This window comes from Phyllopteryx taeniolatus, chromosome 20 (assembly GCF_024500385.1).
Source record: "Phyllopteryx taeniolatus isolate TA_2022b chromosome 20, UOR_Ptae_1.2, whole genome shotgun sequence".
In the NCBI taxonomy this organism is placed as follows: Eukaryota; Metazoa; Chordata; class Actinopteri; order Syngnathiformes; family Syngnathidae; genus Phyllopteryx; species Phyllopteryx taeniolatus.
The window spans coordinates 1,397,015-1,414,982 of record NC_084521.1 but is presented as its reverse complement, the minus strand read 5'-3'; the positions used below and the strand labels follow the sequence as shown (position 1 = coordinate 1,414,982).

The 17,968-nt window shown below is 45.2% G+C and overlaps 1 protein-coding gene across 2 annotated transcripts in view; it reads right to left on the bottom strand.

The window, feature by feature from the left end:
• Positions 1–17,968, bottom strand: part of LOC133470018 (dipeptidyl aminopeptidase-like protein 6) — a 134,898-nt gene that overhangs the window by 105,610 nt on the left and 11,320 nt on the right. Inside the window, exon 1 of one of the 2 annotated variants that reach the window (XM_061757818.1) lies at positions 15,776–16,000. The exons of the other annotated variant lie outside the window; for it this stretch is intronic. Coding sequence (XP_061613802.1) covers positions 15,776–15,826 — 51 coding nt within the window. The 5' untranslated portion in view covers positions 15,827–16,000. Of the gene's footprint in view, positions 1–15,775; positions 16,001–17,968 lie in introns of those variants that run through there. 2 annotated transcript variants of the gene reach the window in all.

Sequence of the window (17,968 nt, the reverse complement as noted above, 5' to 3'; positions counted from 1 at the left end):
ACAACTCAACCATAAGCCAGTAGATGGCAGCGTTGCATCGCTTTGGGTTTGAGAACAGCACAGCTTTTTAGTTGAGGATAAAGATTAGGGGGTGAATATTGGCTTGTTGCCATGTCGATTGTGAGGCAGAGAGATGCCAACATGGTTGGAAGTCGGACAAGTTTAGGCACCTCGCACTCGAACAGAGTATGTATACCTATAAGATAAAGATGACGCAGCTCATGAATGACGAATGCCATGTAAACAAAAAACAAAAACAAAAAAAGCCAATAATGTTCCACTCAAGCCATGCAGGGAGTCAACATCGCTCACGGCGCGTTTCGTTCCATAGCTCTAAAAAATGTTGCCATCAAAAACCCTTTCTCAGTCTTGTTTTTGGTGTTTTATAGTTTGAGGTGTCACAAAAGCAAAAAAATAAAAAATATTAGCATCAAAATCACTGTTCTGCTTGACGTGTTTCCTTTCACAAAAAGCTCGTTTTCAGTCAGTAACCAGTGTTTTTGGCGAAACCAAGTTATGTTCTACTGCTGATTACTAAAGAACGAAAAAAGCTAAAAACAAACATTTTCTTCCTAGCGAAAGAAGAGAATGCACTCGTTCTTTTGGCAGAGTCGATGCTTACGTGGTCACAGAACACAATATTCTGCGGGTGTTGAAAGATCCGTCAAAAGGTTGAATAACGCCCACAAATGCGCCACAGTTGTCCACCTTTCATTTCACTGCGGACGTGTCAGTGCCCCTCAGGACCACAACAAAAGATGGAGCGAGCAGGAGACAAAATGAAAAAAAATAACAATAATAATAAATCGCAGAGGTCCGAGAAGGCAATTGCAACATATTGTCCGCTTTGACGAGGGGCGATGGAGACTCGGACTCAATGAGGCTCTCAGCGGCCTCAAATGGAAAATCTGAGGGCGCCTTTGTCCGCGCTTCGTGCACGATGAACGAACCAGACCGTTGCGCTTGTCATCCACTCAGCCTCGTTGGCCAAATAGATTGTGCTCCGCCTTGTCCACACCAGCATTACTCAAAATTGAAAATCCTCACTATTCTCTGTTTTGTTTTGTTCGTTTTTTTTAAAGGTGTCCGAACAAGTAGTGTTTACAGATATTGCATTCAAAATGTTTGAAATGCATATCACGGCGCTCAAGTGTATGCCAGAGCAACACGTGGTGCTATAGCGCCTAACTGTAAAAAAAATAATAACAATAAATAATACAACAATGGCAATTCCTCAAAGTTTGCCACCACGCGCCACTAACACGCAATCACAAGAAAAATACTCAAATCCTTCACAGATTACCGTCAGCAATCTTTCTCAAATCTGTGCTTCAAATTTGGACAAAATCTTGACGACAAGAAAACCCGTAACTGGACAAAAAGACCTGAAAAGCGTCCTTTTGACCCAAAATGGCTGACTTCCTGTGTCTTCTCGGGCAAGGCTTCTTGACACTTTTTTGTGGGTCTCCTGATGACCGACACGCCCACCAAATTTCCTGATGCGAAGTGAGACTGGCTTCGGGGGCCGAATTTTCAGATTGATTGAAAAAAAAAAAAAAAAAAAAGTTTCAGCGCACATGAATGTAAATGATATGAAATGAGATATGCAAATTGTCTTTTATCAGTGTAATTATGAAAGCAGCAGTGTGAAAGTGCACCTGTGCTTCTCTGTGAACATTTTAATTGCCTCAATTTCCCCCCAAAAAAACACATTAATTTAAGGACTAATTGGATCCATTTCCAGCCTCGCACACCTGACTCCAGATGAAGCATGAAGTGACGGGAATGGACAGGAAGCGTTGCCGGCGCACTCGCTCGCTCTCGCCAGCATGACGTCGTGCACTTTAGACGCTTTAAACAGGCTCCCGTTGATCTCGCTAACATACTGCGGTCGACGCCCGTGAATATTTTATGACACGCGACTTCGTTGCGCATCCCTGCCGATGAGCAATGACTAAGACGGGCTCAAAAAAATCCATTTCAAAGTCGCTCGGCAATCTGCGAGATCGGTTTGTCCTCACAATTGAATTTGTATTACAGCTCTGGTTAATAAGTTGACATTCAGCATGTGACTGTGTGCTATTGAGATAAGTGAACACGGGAGCTTCCACGCAAAATAGGCCCATTGCTCATCGTAAAAGCCCTGCCACTGTTATATTTGACTGGAAGTGTTATTAATAGGAGCATACGAGTACGACACTGGGTGGAAATATCACCCCTCAAAAAAAGAAGATGATGACAATGAAAATGTCTTTGCTTGGAGATGAAAGACGGCGTGTGAATAAAAGATGAAGGTTTGGGTTCAAACTTTCTTCTCCGGCGGCTCGTTAGTGACTCTGAATGTATGTTAAGAATATTCTAATAACGACAGCGGACGATAACAACAAAACTCGGGGGAGTTATAAAAGCGTCAACGTGCAAGCAATTTCACTTCGTCTTTGGTGTGTCTGCAAATGGGTTTTGTGGCGGTGAAAACACAGAGCTTTTTGGAAGCTTTTAAGTGTTGTCAGCAAAAAAAAAAAAAAAAAAGCATGCTTGTTTTGTATATTTTTATGGACACATGAAATTATGGAAAAAAAAAAAATCCAGGTTTTACTTGATAGTTTGACCACTAGGTTATTTATTTCTTTATTTAGCTTGGTATTCTTTATTTTGTTGTTTGTAATATAATTTATTTAAATATGTACTTTTAATTTTTAATATAGTATTATTAATTATTGGGGTTGTACATTATTTTTGTAGCTCTATTTTGGTATAATATTTGTTTACTTTTTAAAATTAAAATATGGTTGTCATTTTTTATGTTGTCTTTTTGACTTAATTAAATTTTTTATTAGGTTCTTCTTTATTATTTGTAGCTTGTTTTTTTTTTTTGTTTTTTTTACAGTTTATTGTTTATACTTAAATTTGGTTGTTTTTATTAGTTTTTTATTTTAAAAAAATTTAGTCCATAAGATTTGAACATATGAGAGAAAAATATAAATTACAATGCAAATATTGATGCAAAATGTGTAAATTGTGATCCTTTCTCCTTTAAACGGTCTTCATTCGTACAGCACACCTTTTTTTTATTTCATTTCTTGTTGCGTCATATTCCTTTTGTTCATAACTGAATGCAGGTAAACTAGTTGAAAGGCGGTCAGCGGGACGGACGAGTCCAAGGTCGGAGCGCCTCCTGGGCCTGGCAGTTCACCTGGAACAGTATCGGCGGGGGCAGCAGTGAGCGGCGTGCGTTTAATGATGCACAGGCGCAGTGGCGACACGACAGGCGGAGAAGTCGAATTCCCTGCATCAGCGTCAGACGCCGCGGTTCCGCCCATCTGCTCCTCTTCCTCACTGTCGTGGTGTCAGCTGGACAGATGACTGGAGCTGCTCCAACTTTCAAGCTTCAAGCGGCAGACGCGAGGAAACAAAACGTAAACTTGAGTCTTTCCGAGCAAGTCTCGCCACTCGGTGTTCAGCCATGTGGGCAAATATATAATGAAAACACTCGCAAGGAGCATGGCGAAGACGCTAACAGCGACCTAACCACGTCGTAAAAGGCCAACCGGAGCTGGAGTCATAGTTTCCGTCGTGACTCACAAGGCCACGCCCTTTAAAGGCACACGTGACATCATCATCCAGCAGTCCAAGTCAACTCGAGCGGCGACTATCCCCAAAAAATAAATAAATAAAATTAAGCCTTTTAACTACTAGTGTGTGTGTGCTTGTGTGATTTTCAGCTTAATTCCACTTTATCAAACTGGTTTATTTATACGGTGCTTTTTTTCTTTCTATTTTTTAAATCTACTTTCAAATCAACCTACATGCTGAGATGTGAATCAAGGCCGTCATTCCATCTCCTTTGAAGTAATTTAGCTCGCCTAACATCTTCTTTTTGACTGACGCGTCACACATTCAAACTACGGCGGTAGAGAAGACGAACACATCAAATAATTAACACATAAGGATCCATTTGTTTGTGCTTTCAGCCACCCGCACATTCGTGTGACGTCACTGTGAAAAGGTCTATCGACTGGATTTCTTGGTATTTGGCCTAAAAATAACGACAAAGTGACAGCGGCTGCCGGTCAAGGAGATCCTTGTTAGCGCACACGGAGTGAGCGATGGCCCCCACCTGTCCTCCACACCACTCCCCAGAGATTAGAAGCGGGGGCGACGTGGCGGACAAAGCAACGCCACGTCCCCTTGAGCCCCCGCCAGCGTGGGAGACGGAGGCAGACTCATCCCGCAAGATGAAAAGGAGCGTTGGGAGTCTCACGGGCCCTGAAGGAAAACGTGGCGCGCGTTCACAAGCAGCCCCTCGCTCGCTGTGCAACGGGGGCCTCGCTCTGCTGACCGGCTATATAAAGACACACGCTTCGCTCGGTGTTTGTGAAGCCCCAACAAAGAGTGTCCCAGTGGAGGTTACTGCGGCTTCCCGCACTGTGGACGGCGGCAAACACTTCATTTGCATCCTCACCGTCACCGCCCGGCTCGCCTTATCGCTCTCTATTTGAGCGAGCGATTATGCGTCAGATAAACTCGCCGAGGTTCAAATGTCTCCACGGCCCCGCAGGGGATTTGCACGGCGCCGCTCGCGGCTAATACGACGCACGCCGCCATAAACAAGGCAAATATTGGAGCAGGGATTTATTCGCTTCCATACGTCTCATTGACTCCTGACGCTCGCTCTCACCCGGGCGGTCGTGGCCTTGTTTTGCAACAAATAAACAGCAGAAATGAAACTGAAGACTTTTAACACTCGCAGCGTCGCCGTGCCAATGTAGCAAATATCAAACATAAACAAGGCGGCGACCAGAACTTTGCAGGTGTCTTGTGGCCATGTTCATTGGCATTTCTTTTTGCTGGCACAAATGCAAAATGTCAGCGACGGCTAGTGGCTAGACACTATTATCTTAGTCTGGATTCCGGAAAGAAAAAGCACGCCAATGTTGATCCATTTCCCCAGAGAAGGTGAGCTAAACTTCAGCTTCACTGAAAGGCCTCGAACGGATACGGAAGACAATTCTGCAGTCGTGCTCTCGACTCAAACTGGAGGACAATTAGCATTCTGCAGGCAAGTACTTCAAACAACAGATGTGAGGCTCCAGTGCCACAGCTCCCAATTAAAGGTGGAAGATTCATATTTAGCTCATTCCGGAAAACGCTCATTTAAGCAGACAAAAACATCCAATTAGCGTCTCCCAAAAACACTGTCATTTTTGTTTGGACACTCACCAACAAACACTAAATATTTTGGTAGTTTAGCGCCACCTGTCTGTCTAATATTCATGGTTCAGATTTGGTAGCAATGGGACAAAGTCTCATCTCTTTGAAGGGCCCTCTGTATAAGGCCACAATGAGTCTAAAATGGCCGCTTCGAACCAAAATGGCGTACTTTTTTATGGGTCAACTCATGATAGATGTCTACTAAATATCATGTTGCCAAGTTGAAACAACAGAGCGATCCCAGTGTCAGTATTCCCTCTTGAGTGCTCACGGATACCGATACCAAGTACAGATACTATGCTAGATCGAATGTGAATTGAAACAATGACAGATAATTGTGAGCAAAGACCTTCTCTTTCTTTCTTCCACACACGACGATTCACCGATGTGTCAAATCGCCGCAGTGTATCTGCCTTCACGAGTACCCAATACCTTGAAATAAGGCAGTTATCGGCCCGATGCCAATACCTTGTATCGGCCCGCCCATCCCTACCCATAACCATTCCCTAGTCTTAACCCAGAAGCCTAAACCTAAACCCAAACCACACCATACCAAATATCCCTAAATTGAACCCAAATATCCACACACTAATCCTAATCCCTAACTCAACCCCACGCTACCCTAAAACCGCCCTATCCTACCATAAACACTAACTCTATGACACCAAATCCGAACCCCAACTTTAACTTTAATCCATGTCCACTAACCCTTAAACCCAAATCTAACCCTACCCTAACCGACATATCGTATAAGAGCGCTAAAAATTGGATGGCGATTTTGTCCCAGCCCTAATGCTCATCCCAACATCAAACGCGCCTCATGACTGATTTACACCAGACATTTTCCAACCCAGGCTCGCCAGATGTGGGGGAGGCGAACTTTAAACCCGGCGGGGGGGAGCATCTACGTCCAGCTGACAGCTGATGTTTGATTAAGAAGCACGTTGACCTTTCCGAGGCGTCGGCGGCGCCGAGATGCACTCTCACCTGACAGCCTCCGACTTAAAGCCTCTCATTACGTCCGAATTCTATCAATCTGCGAAGCTTTTCTCGTCCGTTTGCCGTCGGGAAAAAAAATGGAAATGTCACGGGCGTGCGGATGAGACCTACACTTTTGAGGAAGATGTCATGGCGGGGGGACGCATCGGGAGGCTAAAAGAGGGGCAACGGCGGAAGGTTAAGAGATGAAAGGAAGCAAGATGATGGCGCGCGTCTGCAGAAAGCCATTACAAGCCGTCACATTCGTTGTGAATTGCAGCCCGAAGGTGCTGAACTCTGGACTCGACTGTTCCGGACCGAGTTGCGGCTGCTCCTGCTGACAAGAGTCACTTACTGGACACTTCATTAGGTACGCAAGCGACAACCAGCACAAGAGCGGGAACAAGAATCTCAAGATAGCCATGATCCTCTTTGATTGACGTCGCCACAAAACCACTGATTTCATCTAGTTTAATATTGTGCTTGTAGTTAACAACGGTGTGCAATTGTGCTGCTAACCTAAGGTCCGATTTTAGTCCATAATTTATATTTATTGACCATAACTTGCATTTATAGTACTACTAATTATGTGCACCACTGGTGTTTAGTCATTTGTTAAACTACATAAAAAGGGAACTCTCATTATGATTTGTGTTCATGGAAGATAAATTGCTTTTTTTATTTATTTTTTTTTTTTTACCTTTTCGAAACGTTTGAGCGTCACTGATAGTGTAGTGGTGCACTCGCCTGACTTTGGTGCGGGCAGCGTGCGTTCAGTTCCCACTCAGTGACGGTGTGAGTGTGAATGTGAATGTGAGTGCGAATGTGCCCTGTGACTGACTGGCGACCAGTTCAGGGTGTAATCCGCCTTTCGCCCGACGTCAGCTGAGATAGGCTCCAGCGTCCCATGACCCTAACCAGGATAAGCGGTGTTGAAAATGAAATGGATGGATAAACGTTTGAGCGCATATGTCCAACTTTTCAATGTTTCTGTACTTTTTGGCGCAACTTGCTGTTTTCTATCAAGGTGAAAATTCACAACAGGCGTTTGACCCATGCACATTTCCAAGGACGTCCACCTCTATGCCTTTCAGTGACTCTTCCAGTCTGGCTGTCACAACCTACTGATGACACCCTAAGCTCAGGAGCCACGTCCTGCTTGAAGGTTCGCAACGGTCCTGTTGATCAATTGTTAGGTGTTGTCTTGCTCTCATTGTCTTCATCAACGGCGTGATAAAGAAGACCAATTCTAATCGAACCAGGAAATTGCACTAAAGTAGTGGCTCAAAGGTCAGAAAACTGTTCCAAATAATACAAATCAGTGGAGCGTCATTGTGGAGTTGAGCCATTTTAGGCTAACATTATTGCATATAGCTGCTGCAAAAGACAAAAGAATCTGCAATAACAACTGCACTTTCGACTCAAGTCTGAGCACAGTAAGGGGCAACATTGTTCAGGCACACTTGCCACGATTGCTTGGCTTTCTTGTCTTTGCCGCGGACAACGCACTATGCCACCTGCCAGCGTCATTTACACATAAAGGAGCCCGCAAGATGCCAACCAAGGAGATGCACTCCTTGGCATGGGCGCAGGAACAACAACCATTCTTCTCTCTGCATGCGATGCACCGGCAGTATAAATAAGCCTCGCCGCCCTGCGTGCGAGCAGATCGGGCCGGAGAGCATCTGCCCGATCAGCGGGGTTCGGCAAACGAGTCAGAGGAGGCTGCTGTCACACATTCATTCTGCTTCACTGAGGCGCCAGCGTGACGCGGACGCCGAGCTACGGCGGAGATAGAAGGCACGGGCCAAAGCAACGAGAGGTGGCAAAAGCACTCAAGGTCTGTAATTTTCTTATTCACTGCCAGGGATGTTTCTATTCGCCAACTGGAATCCAAGCGTTTACTGCCGCCGATGAATATATTCGTCAAGTCCATTTTTCGTTGCCCAGCTTGTCTGTCTTGAATAATCAGTCAAAATGGTAAAACTCTGGTAAAAGTACAAGTACTGATTCAACTCCTTTACTAAAGTAAAAGTTAATAACGCACAGACTGAAAATTACACAAGTGCTCCCTGGCTGACATTCCTTCATGTCGCTGCGTCCCCCAGATCTCAATAAATCAATCAAGATCTCAACTGCATTTGACTTGAACTTCTCTCTATTTACATCGTCGTCATCCGCGGACGCTGAAAAATAGTAACGAGCCTACTTTGACCAGGAGTAGAAAGTACAATTTTCAGTTTTCAAATGCAGTGAGCAAATGTAAAATGTAAGTCGTCCAGAAACAAATACTCAGGCAAAGTAAAGATACCGTCAAAATCCAGTGAAGCAACAAAGTATTTGAACTTCATTACTTCCGACCACTGCTTATTGGACTATAGACTGCTGTCAATATTTTTGGGACACCCTGAAGTTATGTAGTGCGGCGTCCGAGGATAAAGCCTTTGGTGCAGCCAAGACATTGAAGTCATTTAAGATTTGGAGATCTAACCCTTTTCTTTCATTTCTCGGTATATATATCGCTGGACGTCTTTGTCCTTCCAACTCGGGATGGCGCGTCGTCCCTGGAAGCGTCAGCGTCACGATTCGTGCCTCAAGGCTGCCGAATCAGCTTTGAGGCAGAAGAATGGAGCGCAACTTTGAAAATGTCTTCCATAATTGGGACGAAAATCCTCACAACTCCAACCCTGAATGTGCTGATCATGACGTTTAAGCTGCAGCATTTCTTTTCCTGGAACAAGACAGCCACGTATTGGACAAATCAAAGAAATACAGTTGATTCCCGCGCAGCCTTTGGTTGTAAACTATTTTTCAGTTTTTTCTCGGATGGTTCTGACTTGTAACGAGCCTCATCACAGCTTGCTAGCATCTCAAAGTTTCAGAAAAGTACATCCGCACGGTGTAATTGTGCAGAGAGAAAATGGCCACGAGGCCTTCAAGAGACCTCCAATTAATTCTCATGAATCACTAACATCTATAGGATGATTAAAAATAGATCAGCAACAGCGAGCGAGGACGCGCGATTGTTAATTCAGGTGGCGAGTAACGTCCCGTGAGCGAATATCCCTCCAGCGTTGAGGCAACGCACAACAAGGGCTCCAACAACAGGTTCCGGCCGGCTGGCTGTAACGATCTCATTAGGCAGCCGCCACAAAGGGGATGGGGGGGGGCGGTCATGTTTTGTGGCGGCCAAACGCACCAGGCGGCCGCGGCCGCACAAGAGAGACACTAATTGAATTCGCCGGCCGGCTCCCGGCAACAGTACGACAGGCCGCATTGTACGCCGCTAAACGCAACGCTCCACGACTTCCTTGGCAAGAATTCAGGCGGGTGCTGCAAAGTAATAGACCGAGTGGTTTTGCAACATCAGGGTAAATAAACAACAACATTTATTTCCCATGTGTGTGGTCAAAAGTGTGCAGCTTAAACAACCAACAAAGATGCGTTTCAAAAGGACATCTTTCGACAACTATCTCCATTGACCACCATCGACCTAAAGTAGCCACTCTAACTACCTTCATACCAACTAACCCAGAAGACTGATCTAACTAACGACTGACCAGCCTAACAACTTGACTGACTAACAAACCTAACGACTGACTGACTTATCTACAATACCTTCCTACCTAACAACTGACCAATTTACGGACACTAACCAATCGACCTATCAACCGATCAAGTGAATGACCCACTACCTACCAACTGCTGACTGATCTACTGTACCAACCTTGGCACAGTACCTAACTACCATCCAACCAACAAACCTAACGACTGACTGACCTACCGAACGACTTGCCTTCCTACCTACCAACCAACCAAGCTACCAACTGATCGACCCAACTAACCAACCAACCAACCTATCAATGGACTGACAAACTACATACAGAACTAAGTAGCTGATGGGCCTACCTAACTAACTACCTACCTACTGATACTTCCAGCCTACCTGTCTACAGAACCGAACTACCAATAACCGGCCAATCCACCTATCAACCGATTTATCTATCAAGCGACCGGCTGACCAACATACCTTTTTTCGCCTCTTTTTCTACTTCTTCCTTCCTTCTGTTTTTTTTTATCTACAGTACCTACCTGCCTTTCAACATACTGACCAATCAACTTACCAACTGACCAAACAACCTAATAACATACTTCAGCTAGCTGTACCAACCAATCGACCTTTTTTTGTTGTTGTTCTGTTTGGCTGTTAGGTTAAGCAGAATGGAAAATCTGTATCCCTTTTATGCCGAAACAGTTTTAATGTGTCACAGTGGAGTTTTTAAGGTTCCGCTGTGGTATTATAATTGAGGTTTATTGAGAATCAGACTTGATCAGTCGAACAGAACAAAGTTTCTAGAAGGGAGAAAGAAACACAGACAAAGGAAAAAGCACTAATTGTAAGAAGGATGAGAGAAGTAAATCATTACATTATGTACAACAATGAAACGTTAAATATGAGTGTTGCATGGGGCTGTAGTGCTACACCCTGTGAGGGAAGGACAGGACAAGATAGAACAGGACAAAGACAGGAGAAGAAGCATGCAGGACCAGGGTCGTGAACCCGGCTGTACAACTGAAGTGTGGTGGTATTAATTATGTAAATTATAAAAGTGTACAGGACGAGAGTATAAGTGAGGGGATACACAAGAGATTTGAATGTTCATGAGTTATTTGTTGCAGTAAGGGGTGTGTGCCTGCGGATACATGCAAGTGAATTGATACCGTTTTACATGCACAAAGACTGACGAAGTGTCCTGCAATTGCTGCGGCCGCACCGCGGCGACTGAGGGCCCCACCCGATCAATCGAGGGGCGGGATCAGGCGCAGGGGCCCACCCGAGAGCAGCCCGGCAGACAGGACACGTCCCACACCGAGAGACCCGGGGCGGTCCGCCGGCCCCACCTAGGCGCCCCGACAACCGGCCTACACGATCGGCAAACCCCATAGGAGACCCAGACACCTACCCCCACCCCCAACCTGCAGGGCCCGCGATGCAGCCAGTCCCCGCCCAGCCCGAGGGCGGGAGAGTGTCCCTTGTTTGTTGGAAACGAGGGCGGATAGGGGCACCCAACAAGGGAACGATTGGGAGTGGGGGGGGGGGGGGGGGGGGGGGTCCAAGGAGCAGCCCCAGGCCATGAGAGGTCAGCAATCATCCAGCCCAGGGGGCCTGGCCTCAGGAGCCCAGCCATGCAAGTAAGTGAGACCCACCTCCCCCCCTGTTACTATGGCTGCCAGGTCCCCGACTAGCAGTCATTGGCCCTACCCCGTGTATCAGTGCCCCCCCCCCCCCACCCCCCACCCCCGAGTGGTGTAGTGCATTAAAATCTGGAGAATTCCTAACTACCAACCTAAAACTGAACTAAAAACCCCATGAAAGCACAACTATTGCAAACCAGATCCTACTTTGCTGTCTGAGGCCTCCAAACCCCCGACTGGTAGAGACTCTAACAATGAATTGAGACCCTCCACTACCACGTGACAACATGACGGAGGGCGTGCCGCACATGCGTTGACGTGCCCGTGAAATGCACGGACACGCAATAAGTACCGTAAGAGGTGCTGAGAGGCGCATCATCAGCAAGCGCGAGCGGTAACAAACGGGCACGTACGCACGTGACGGCGGGCGGGCCGCAATCACGCGTCGAAGGTGAGCTCCGGCGCCGGCCGCTAAACCTGCCCGGAGTCGTTTGTTTCATTTAAACAACACGGCGGCGCTGCTGACAAGCCGCTGCCTTTAATGGGAATTTATTAGCTGTAGATTGGAAAAGCAGTTGTCGCCTCCTTCTTGAGCTAAGTGTCTTTGGTCAAGGTTAGAAAGAAGGAGAAAATCATACGCAATCATGGATTCAGATAAAGAATGAAAATAATAGAATAGTAAATACATGACTCAATAAATAAGGAAGGCTCAGGATTTAGAGTGAGATGTGTAAATGTTTATTTTGACACACTTTTTTTCCATCCATCCATCCATTTTCAGAGCCGCTTCTCCTCACTAGGGTCGCGGGCGTGCTGGAGCCATATCCCAGCTATCATCGGCCAGGAGGCGGGGTATACCCTGAACTGGTCGCCAGCCAATCGCAGGGCGCGTATAAACGAAACAAGCATTCGCACTCACATTCACACCTACAGGCAATTTAGAGTCTTCAATTAACCTACCATGGATGTTTTTGGGATGCGGGAGGAAACCGGAGTGCCCGGAGAAAACCCACGCAGGCACGGGGAGAACATGCAAAGTCCACACAGGCGGGGCAGGGATTTGAACCCCGGTCCTCAGAACTGTGAGGCAGACGCTTTAATTACCGTGCCGCCCACACTTTTTTTAATGTTCAAAATGTGCTTTCTCATCTTCTTTGTCTTAGTATCGTGTTTGATCTCCACACTGTCGGATGCATTGTAAATAACTACCGACTTACCTAACTACCAAATGAGCAACTTACCTATTCACAGTACCTAACTACCTCATTACTGACTGACTTACTTACCCACCTATCTACAGTAACTGGTTTCCACGCTGACCGAGCAACTAATCAACCTACTGTAACTATCTATTTACAGTACCTAACTATCGACCAACCTATTCAATAACAGTACCTAACTACCCACCGACCGACCTACCTACGAGATAGCGCCTAGCGTACTATTTTCGATCCACTTTTACGACAGTAACGAAAGTATTTCCATTATTTCCGATGGGAAAAGTGACCAAATGGGAAGCTGACCATGATGGATCGTGTTCAATTCTGCGACGTCAAATCCCACACGATACAAAATAAATCGATCAATAAATCACCGACGGTTTGCGCAGCAGCCTGTTGTGCAATCGTCTTAGTCTTATCTAATCAGGAGACACGATCGGCGTCGTTGAGTTCAACCCAAGTCAGACATGAAAATCCAGACCGCCCACTCGCTGGCCCTGCGCGGTGAACATCGCCGCCCCCGATAGCATCTTTGCTGCCATTACCTCGGCGGGCTTCTCAATTCCAGACCGCGGCACGACACCTCGGGCTGTTTTCTGTTCTCATTTTCAAGTCGTCGCGAAAACAACCCCCGACGGACGCCGACACATGCGGCGGGCGCCTCGTCCGCGGCCCGCGACCACCCTCCTTGTTATTGTTCCCCAAACAACACTTCATCGCGGACCCGTCGCACGAAGGGGGCGCTCACTGGCTCTAATAAATCTGTCAAACTCCAAAAGGATTGCCGGGGCGCGTGATTACCCGGCAGCGTTGTCGCCTGCTAAATCTCCAGAGGGCTCGCATCCCTCACGGCCAACGGTGGCGCCGAATCGAGAAAAAGTCAGCTGTAGAAAGGCGTCCATAACGCGTAACGGAAACAATGCGTAACACGCGAAAAGCCGGGCCTGCGGCGTGCCTTCGGGTCAGACGTCACCGAGGGACGACAGGTGTCAGGAGTCCATTTAGAAATTAAAGCCATTAGAGGGGATGGTGGGGGGCTGCGGGGGGCCTGCGGGGGGCTGCGGGGGCCCACAGGTGCATTAGCAGTGACGGCTAAATGTTTCTCAGGAGCTTGGTTTATATTCCTCTGAAGGTAATTGCCGGGGAAATAGTCCCCCCAAATGAGCGTAATTACATGACAGTCACGTTTTTTGTCTTCATCTTTGGACACAGCAAAGAGTCCTTGTACAGAGAAGCGGGCAACACCGCGGTTTTGCTATGTCGCACATTTTTCAGTCATCATTTTGGATGGGTTTTTACGCGCAAGAGTTGCACGGCTTCAGTGTAGTAGCATGTTATGGCACAACATGCCAGGCAGTACTGTGGTCTGCTGGGACACCTGCAGTGTAATTAAGAGCAATGGGAAGGGTCAGATAAGGTCCCCTACAAAGCTCCAGTAAAAGTCGTCGTTCGCACAGACTAGAGAGAATACACAGTGTACTTGTGTGTACCCTTTTATGCTTTGTACATGTTACAGCTCCATGTGTGTTTAATGAGCACTTGTTTGAAGGTTTATAATTACCCTGACATCTACGCTAATTTAAGTTAGCCTGTCTATGGCGTTTTGCATTACATGTTAGCATTAAGCTAGCGGACTCCCATTGGATGAATATGTTGGTGTTTAAATATACAAGGTTTCATTTTTTTGTGGCATGTGTCAACTTTAATCAACTTAAAAATAACAGCTTGAAGCAAGCACACTTTGGCTCTCGTTTGGAGTATTGTAGGAGCATGAGAGTTTTTGTTTCCTCAAAGTGCTGTTATATGATAGTTCCCCTTTTCTTGACAGCTACGGTGAATACAAGCACTTAATTTGTTTAAGTGTGTTTTGTGTAAATGTGTTTAAAGTGAGTTGAATGAGGAAAACTATTGTAAAAAAAAAATATTTCTTTCTATGGTCTCCCAATAGCACGTATTTCCATCAATCACAGGCGGGTCTGGAACGTATCCCCCGCGAAAAACGGGGGCGCACTTTATAAGTTGTATATGTGGACATTAAACATTGTATACACTTTGAGGTGGTCAAATTTGTCTCAGTTTAGTAGGGTTACAATATGATATTCACGTTAGTGGTTCTGTTTTCTTGGCGAACCGAGGTTTTTTGTGTGTGTTTATGACCTCGATGGGGTAACATAACACAAGCACATTGCTAAAACACTGGCTATCGAGTATTCGCTTGGCCTATGGTCCATTTGATGACGAATAATTCTGAGGTGTATGCCCATTTGCAAAATATATCACAAACAAGATCAAAGAATCTTTGCAGGCATAATTGTATTTAAAGGATATTTTGTAATGTTTTGCATGTACTTTTCACTCTCAATATGATGAAATGTCTCCTTGAATGTTTATTTAGTCCATTAAAATGAAGAATCAGACTTCAGCATTTGGGAAATTAAGTGTATCACACCATCATATGAGTGATGTGTTCTGTATATTATTCACCATAACCATGAGGGAAAAGCTCACATAAGAAAATCCAAAGTAAATGAGCCACTAATCGATGCACTGACTTTGCCGTGGCCTCGGGAAGCACACACTCCAGTCCTGCATTATTGTCGCTGAGTAAATTACTGCATCATCAAGACAGTATCATTGCTTCATCATCGTCCCACAATACTGTGCGTGCTTGCTCCTGGAATTTCAGCGCGACCCGTTTAGGCAGCACACTTGTTAGTCATTGCAAAAACAAAAACAAAAAAAAGAAGGGAAATCTGTGATGTCAACTTCACAACTCGGTGATCTGAAATGATGAAAAAAATGTGCAAATCGCAGCAGCCATGAAGGAAGTTTACAGTCGCCCGAGGCTCTCCGAGCCGCACCGAACTGTAATATTCCTCCAAATCAAAAATTGAAAGATGCAATATGTGCACGGGTGCCACGAGACAATTGATGCTGGAGAACATCATCAAAAGGTGCCCTAGCTAAATGAAGACCTCGTAAAAGAGGAGCAAACTTTCTTGGCGTGGGATTGGCACCCAGCGGGAAAGGGCGTCAACTGACACAATCCCCACTCACGGCACGCGCACGCCTGATGACGGACGCTTTGAGCGCCAAACGCTCCATTTCGATTCAGGGTTTGTTTCTCCACACGCGCACGCACGCGCACACGCACGCACCGAGCAGCTCACCAGCACGTTGCCTTGCATCTTGGCCGTCTCGATCAGGTTGCGCTCCTTCATGCTGGCTGGCTCCTCGGCGTGCGCAGCTGGCTGGCACTCGCGGAACGACGCGGGGCGCGGGCTCGGCGTGCTCGTCAGCGCGCTTGCGCGTGTCGTTGGGACGTGCAGCCGCGCGCTCCTGTGCGCGTGTGCGCGGAGGGAGATCAACCGACGTGATTTAGTGACGCGCGCGAGCGGGGGAGAGAGAGGGAGTCTCTGCGCGTGCACGCTGGGTTGCAGACATGTTTTTGCAAAAAATGAGCACCGCAAGCCCAAACAGATGCAAATCTGAACCAACACGTTCACACACCGCAATTTCATTTCATTTGATTTGATTGCATCTCACTTTATCTTATTTGATTGCATTTTGAATTATTTGCAGTTGTGTATTTATTATATTAAGTGTATTTTGTGTATATTATATATCATTGTATTCATTCCATAATGAGTGCAATCTTTTTAATTGAATAAAAAATTATATTTATGATTTTTTACAGTACGTTTTAATTTTTTAAACATGTTTTGATTGATTTTATTTACTGATTATTTATTATTTCATTGATATTATTTATTATTGCATATTTAATGTATTTTTTTTATCTGATTTGATGGACATTTTATTTGTTTATTTTTTTATTTTATACAAATGTAATACTTCAGAAATTGAGCCAAACATATTAAATAAAAACAAATGAAATGTTTCACACATGACAGCATATCATAGCATTCCCCATATAACATGCAATTATGTCCCCTTCGTGGCTTTCAGCAGCATTTAAATCAAATGAGAGTAGCAGTAATCTGATTGGACACTAACAGTAAGTGCTATGATGTTATTTAAAATTGAATTTAAAATAATTTAATTAAAATTAAAATTTAAAATAATAGCACAAGTCCTAGAAGAGACAATTTTGAATCTGTTAAGCACTTAACTACTCGTGGAACAATGATATAAAACAGTAACAGTGTGATTTCATTGCAACAAAAATGTCCATTAACGTGAAAGCTATTTTTCCATTCGCAAGTACTGAACATAAAGTATTTCCTTAAGTGGACATAAATATTTCGCTTAAACATTTGAAAACAACAAACATGACGGCTGAGACACATTTGTTCTACTGTGTCTTTTAAAAGTTGTTTGTGAGTTGTTTTAATTGAAAAACGTTTCTGTAAAACATATTGCAGAATATATATTGATAATATACTATAAATACTGTATAGAGTGAACCCCGATATTCATGCAGGTTAGGGATAAAACCCTGCTGTGAATAGTGAAAATCTGTGAGTAAAAAAAAAAAAAAGGAGTTCTTAATTGTCTGTAAATGCCACAAGATGGCAGCAAAGCAGCTTTTTCTATTCGACAAGGCTGCGGCCTGACTGAATGAAGCTCCTCCCAGCACTCCAACACAGTGCCTTGGCACCGAGATGCCACAAGATGGCGCAATAGCAATATTTTTACAGTAGACATGGCTTTGTCCTTAGCACAAAAAAAACTGAATGGGTGAGTGTTTCTCCAAATAACGGAGCAAAGGTTCCCCACAAAAATCAGAAAATTAGTATATAAGCCAGGTATGATTTTGTTTTTGTTTGTTTGTTTTCTCCTCATCCACACAATATAAAGACATTTATTTCATGACGCACAACAGCGTGATTGTAGAAGCTCGTCTGTCAGCGTCGACACAATTCAGCTGAGCCTCAAAGCTTCAAAATTCAGTGGACCAATTGGACACTAATTACCTTTCATTGCCATGTTGGACGCGCCGCCATCGACCGCCGTATTAATAGACGCCATTTTGTGTTTGCGGTTGAAATATGAAGCACTTTATTCTTTGTTAGTAGCCTTGAGAATAAAAAAAAAAACACACACCAACCCTCACCTTACTCTCCCCCCCCCACCCCCCACCCCAGCCATCACTTCAGCTCTGCTCGCTCTATAAATCAATAACTCTCAAAGTCTGAATTTAGACAGTGCATTAAAGGCCGTGATGGTGCGACGTTGGAGAAGAAGGCGAAGAAGAAGAAGAAGAAGTGAGCAAGTACACGTCTCACATAAATCCCACTCAGCGAGGAAGAAGGGGGGGTCGGTATTAATTACTGTGAATAAGAGTGTGAAAACAAGCTGGCGGGGGCCACGCGACTCCAGCTGGAACGCTTTTGAACTTG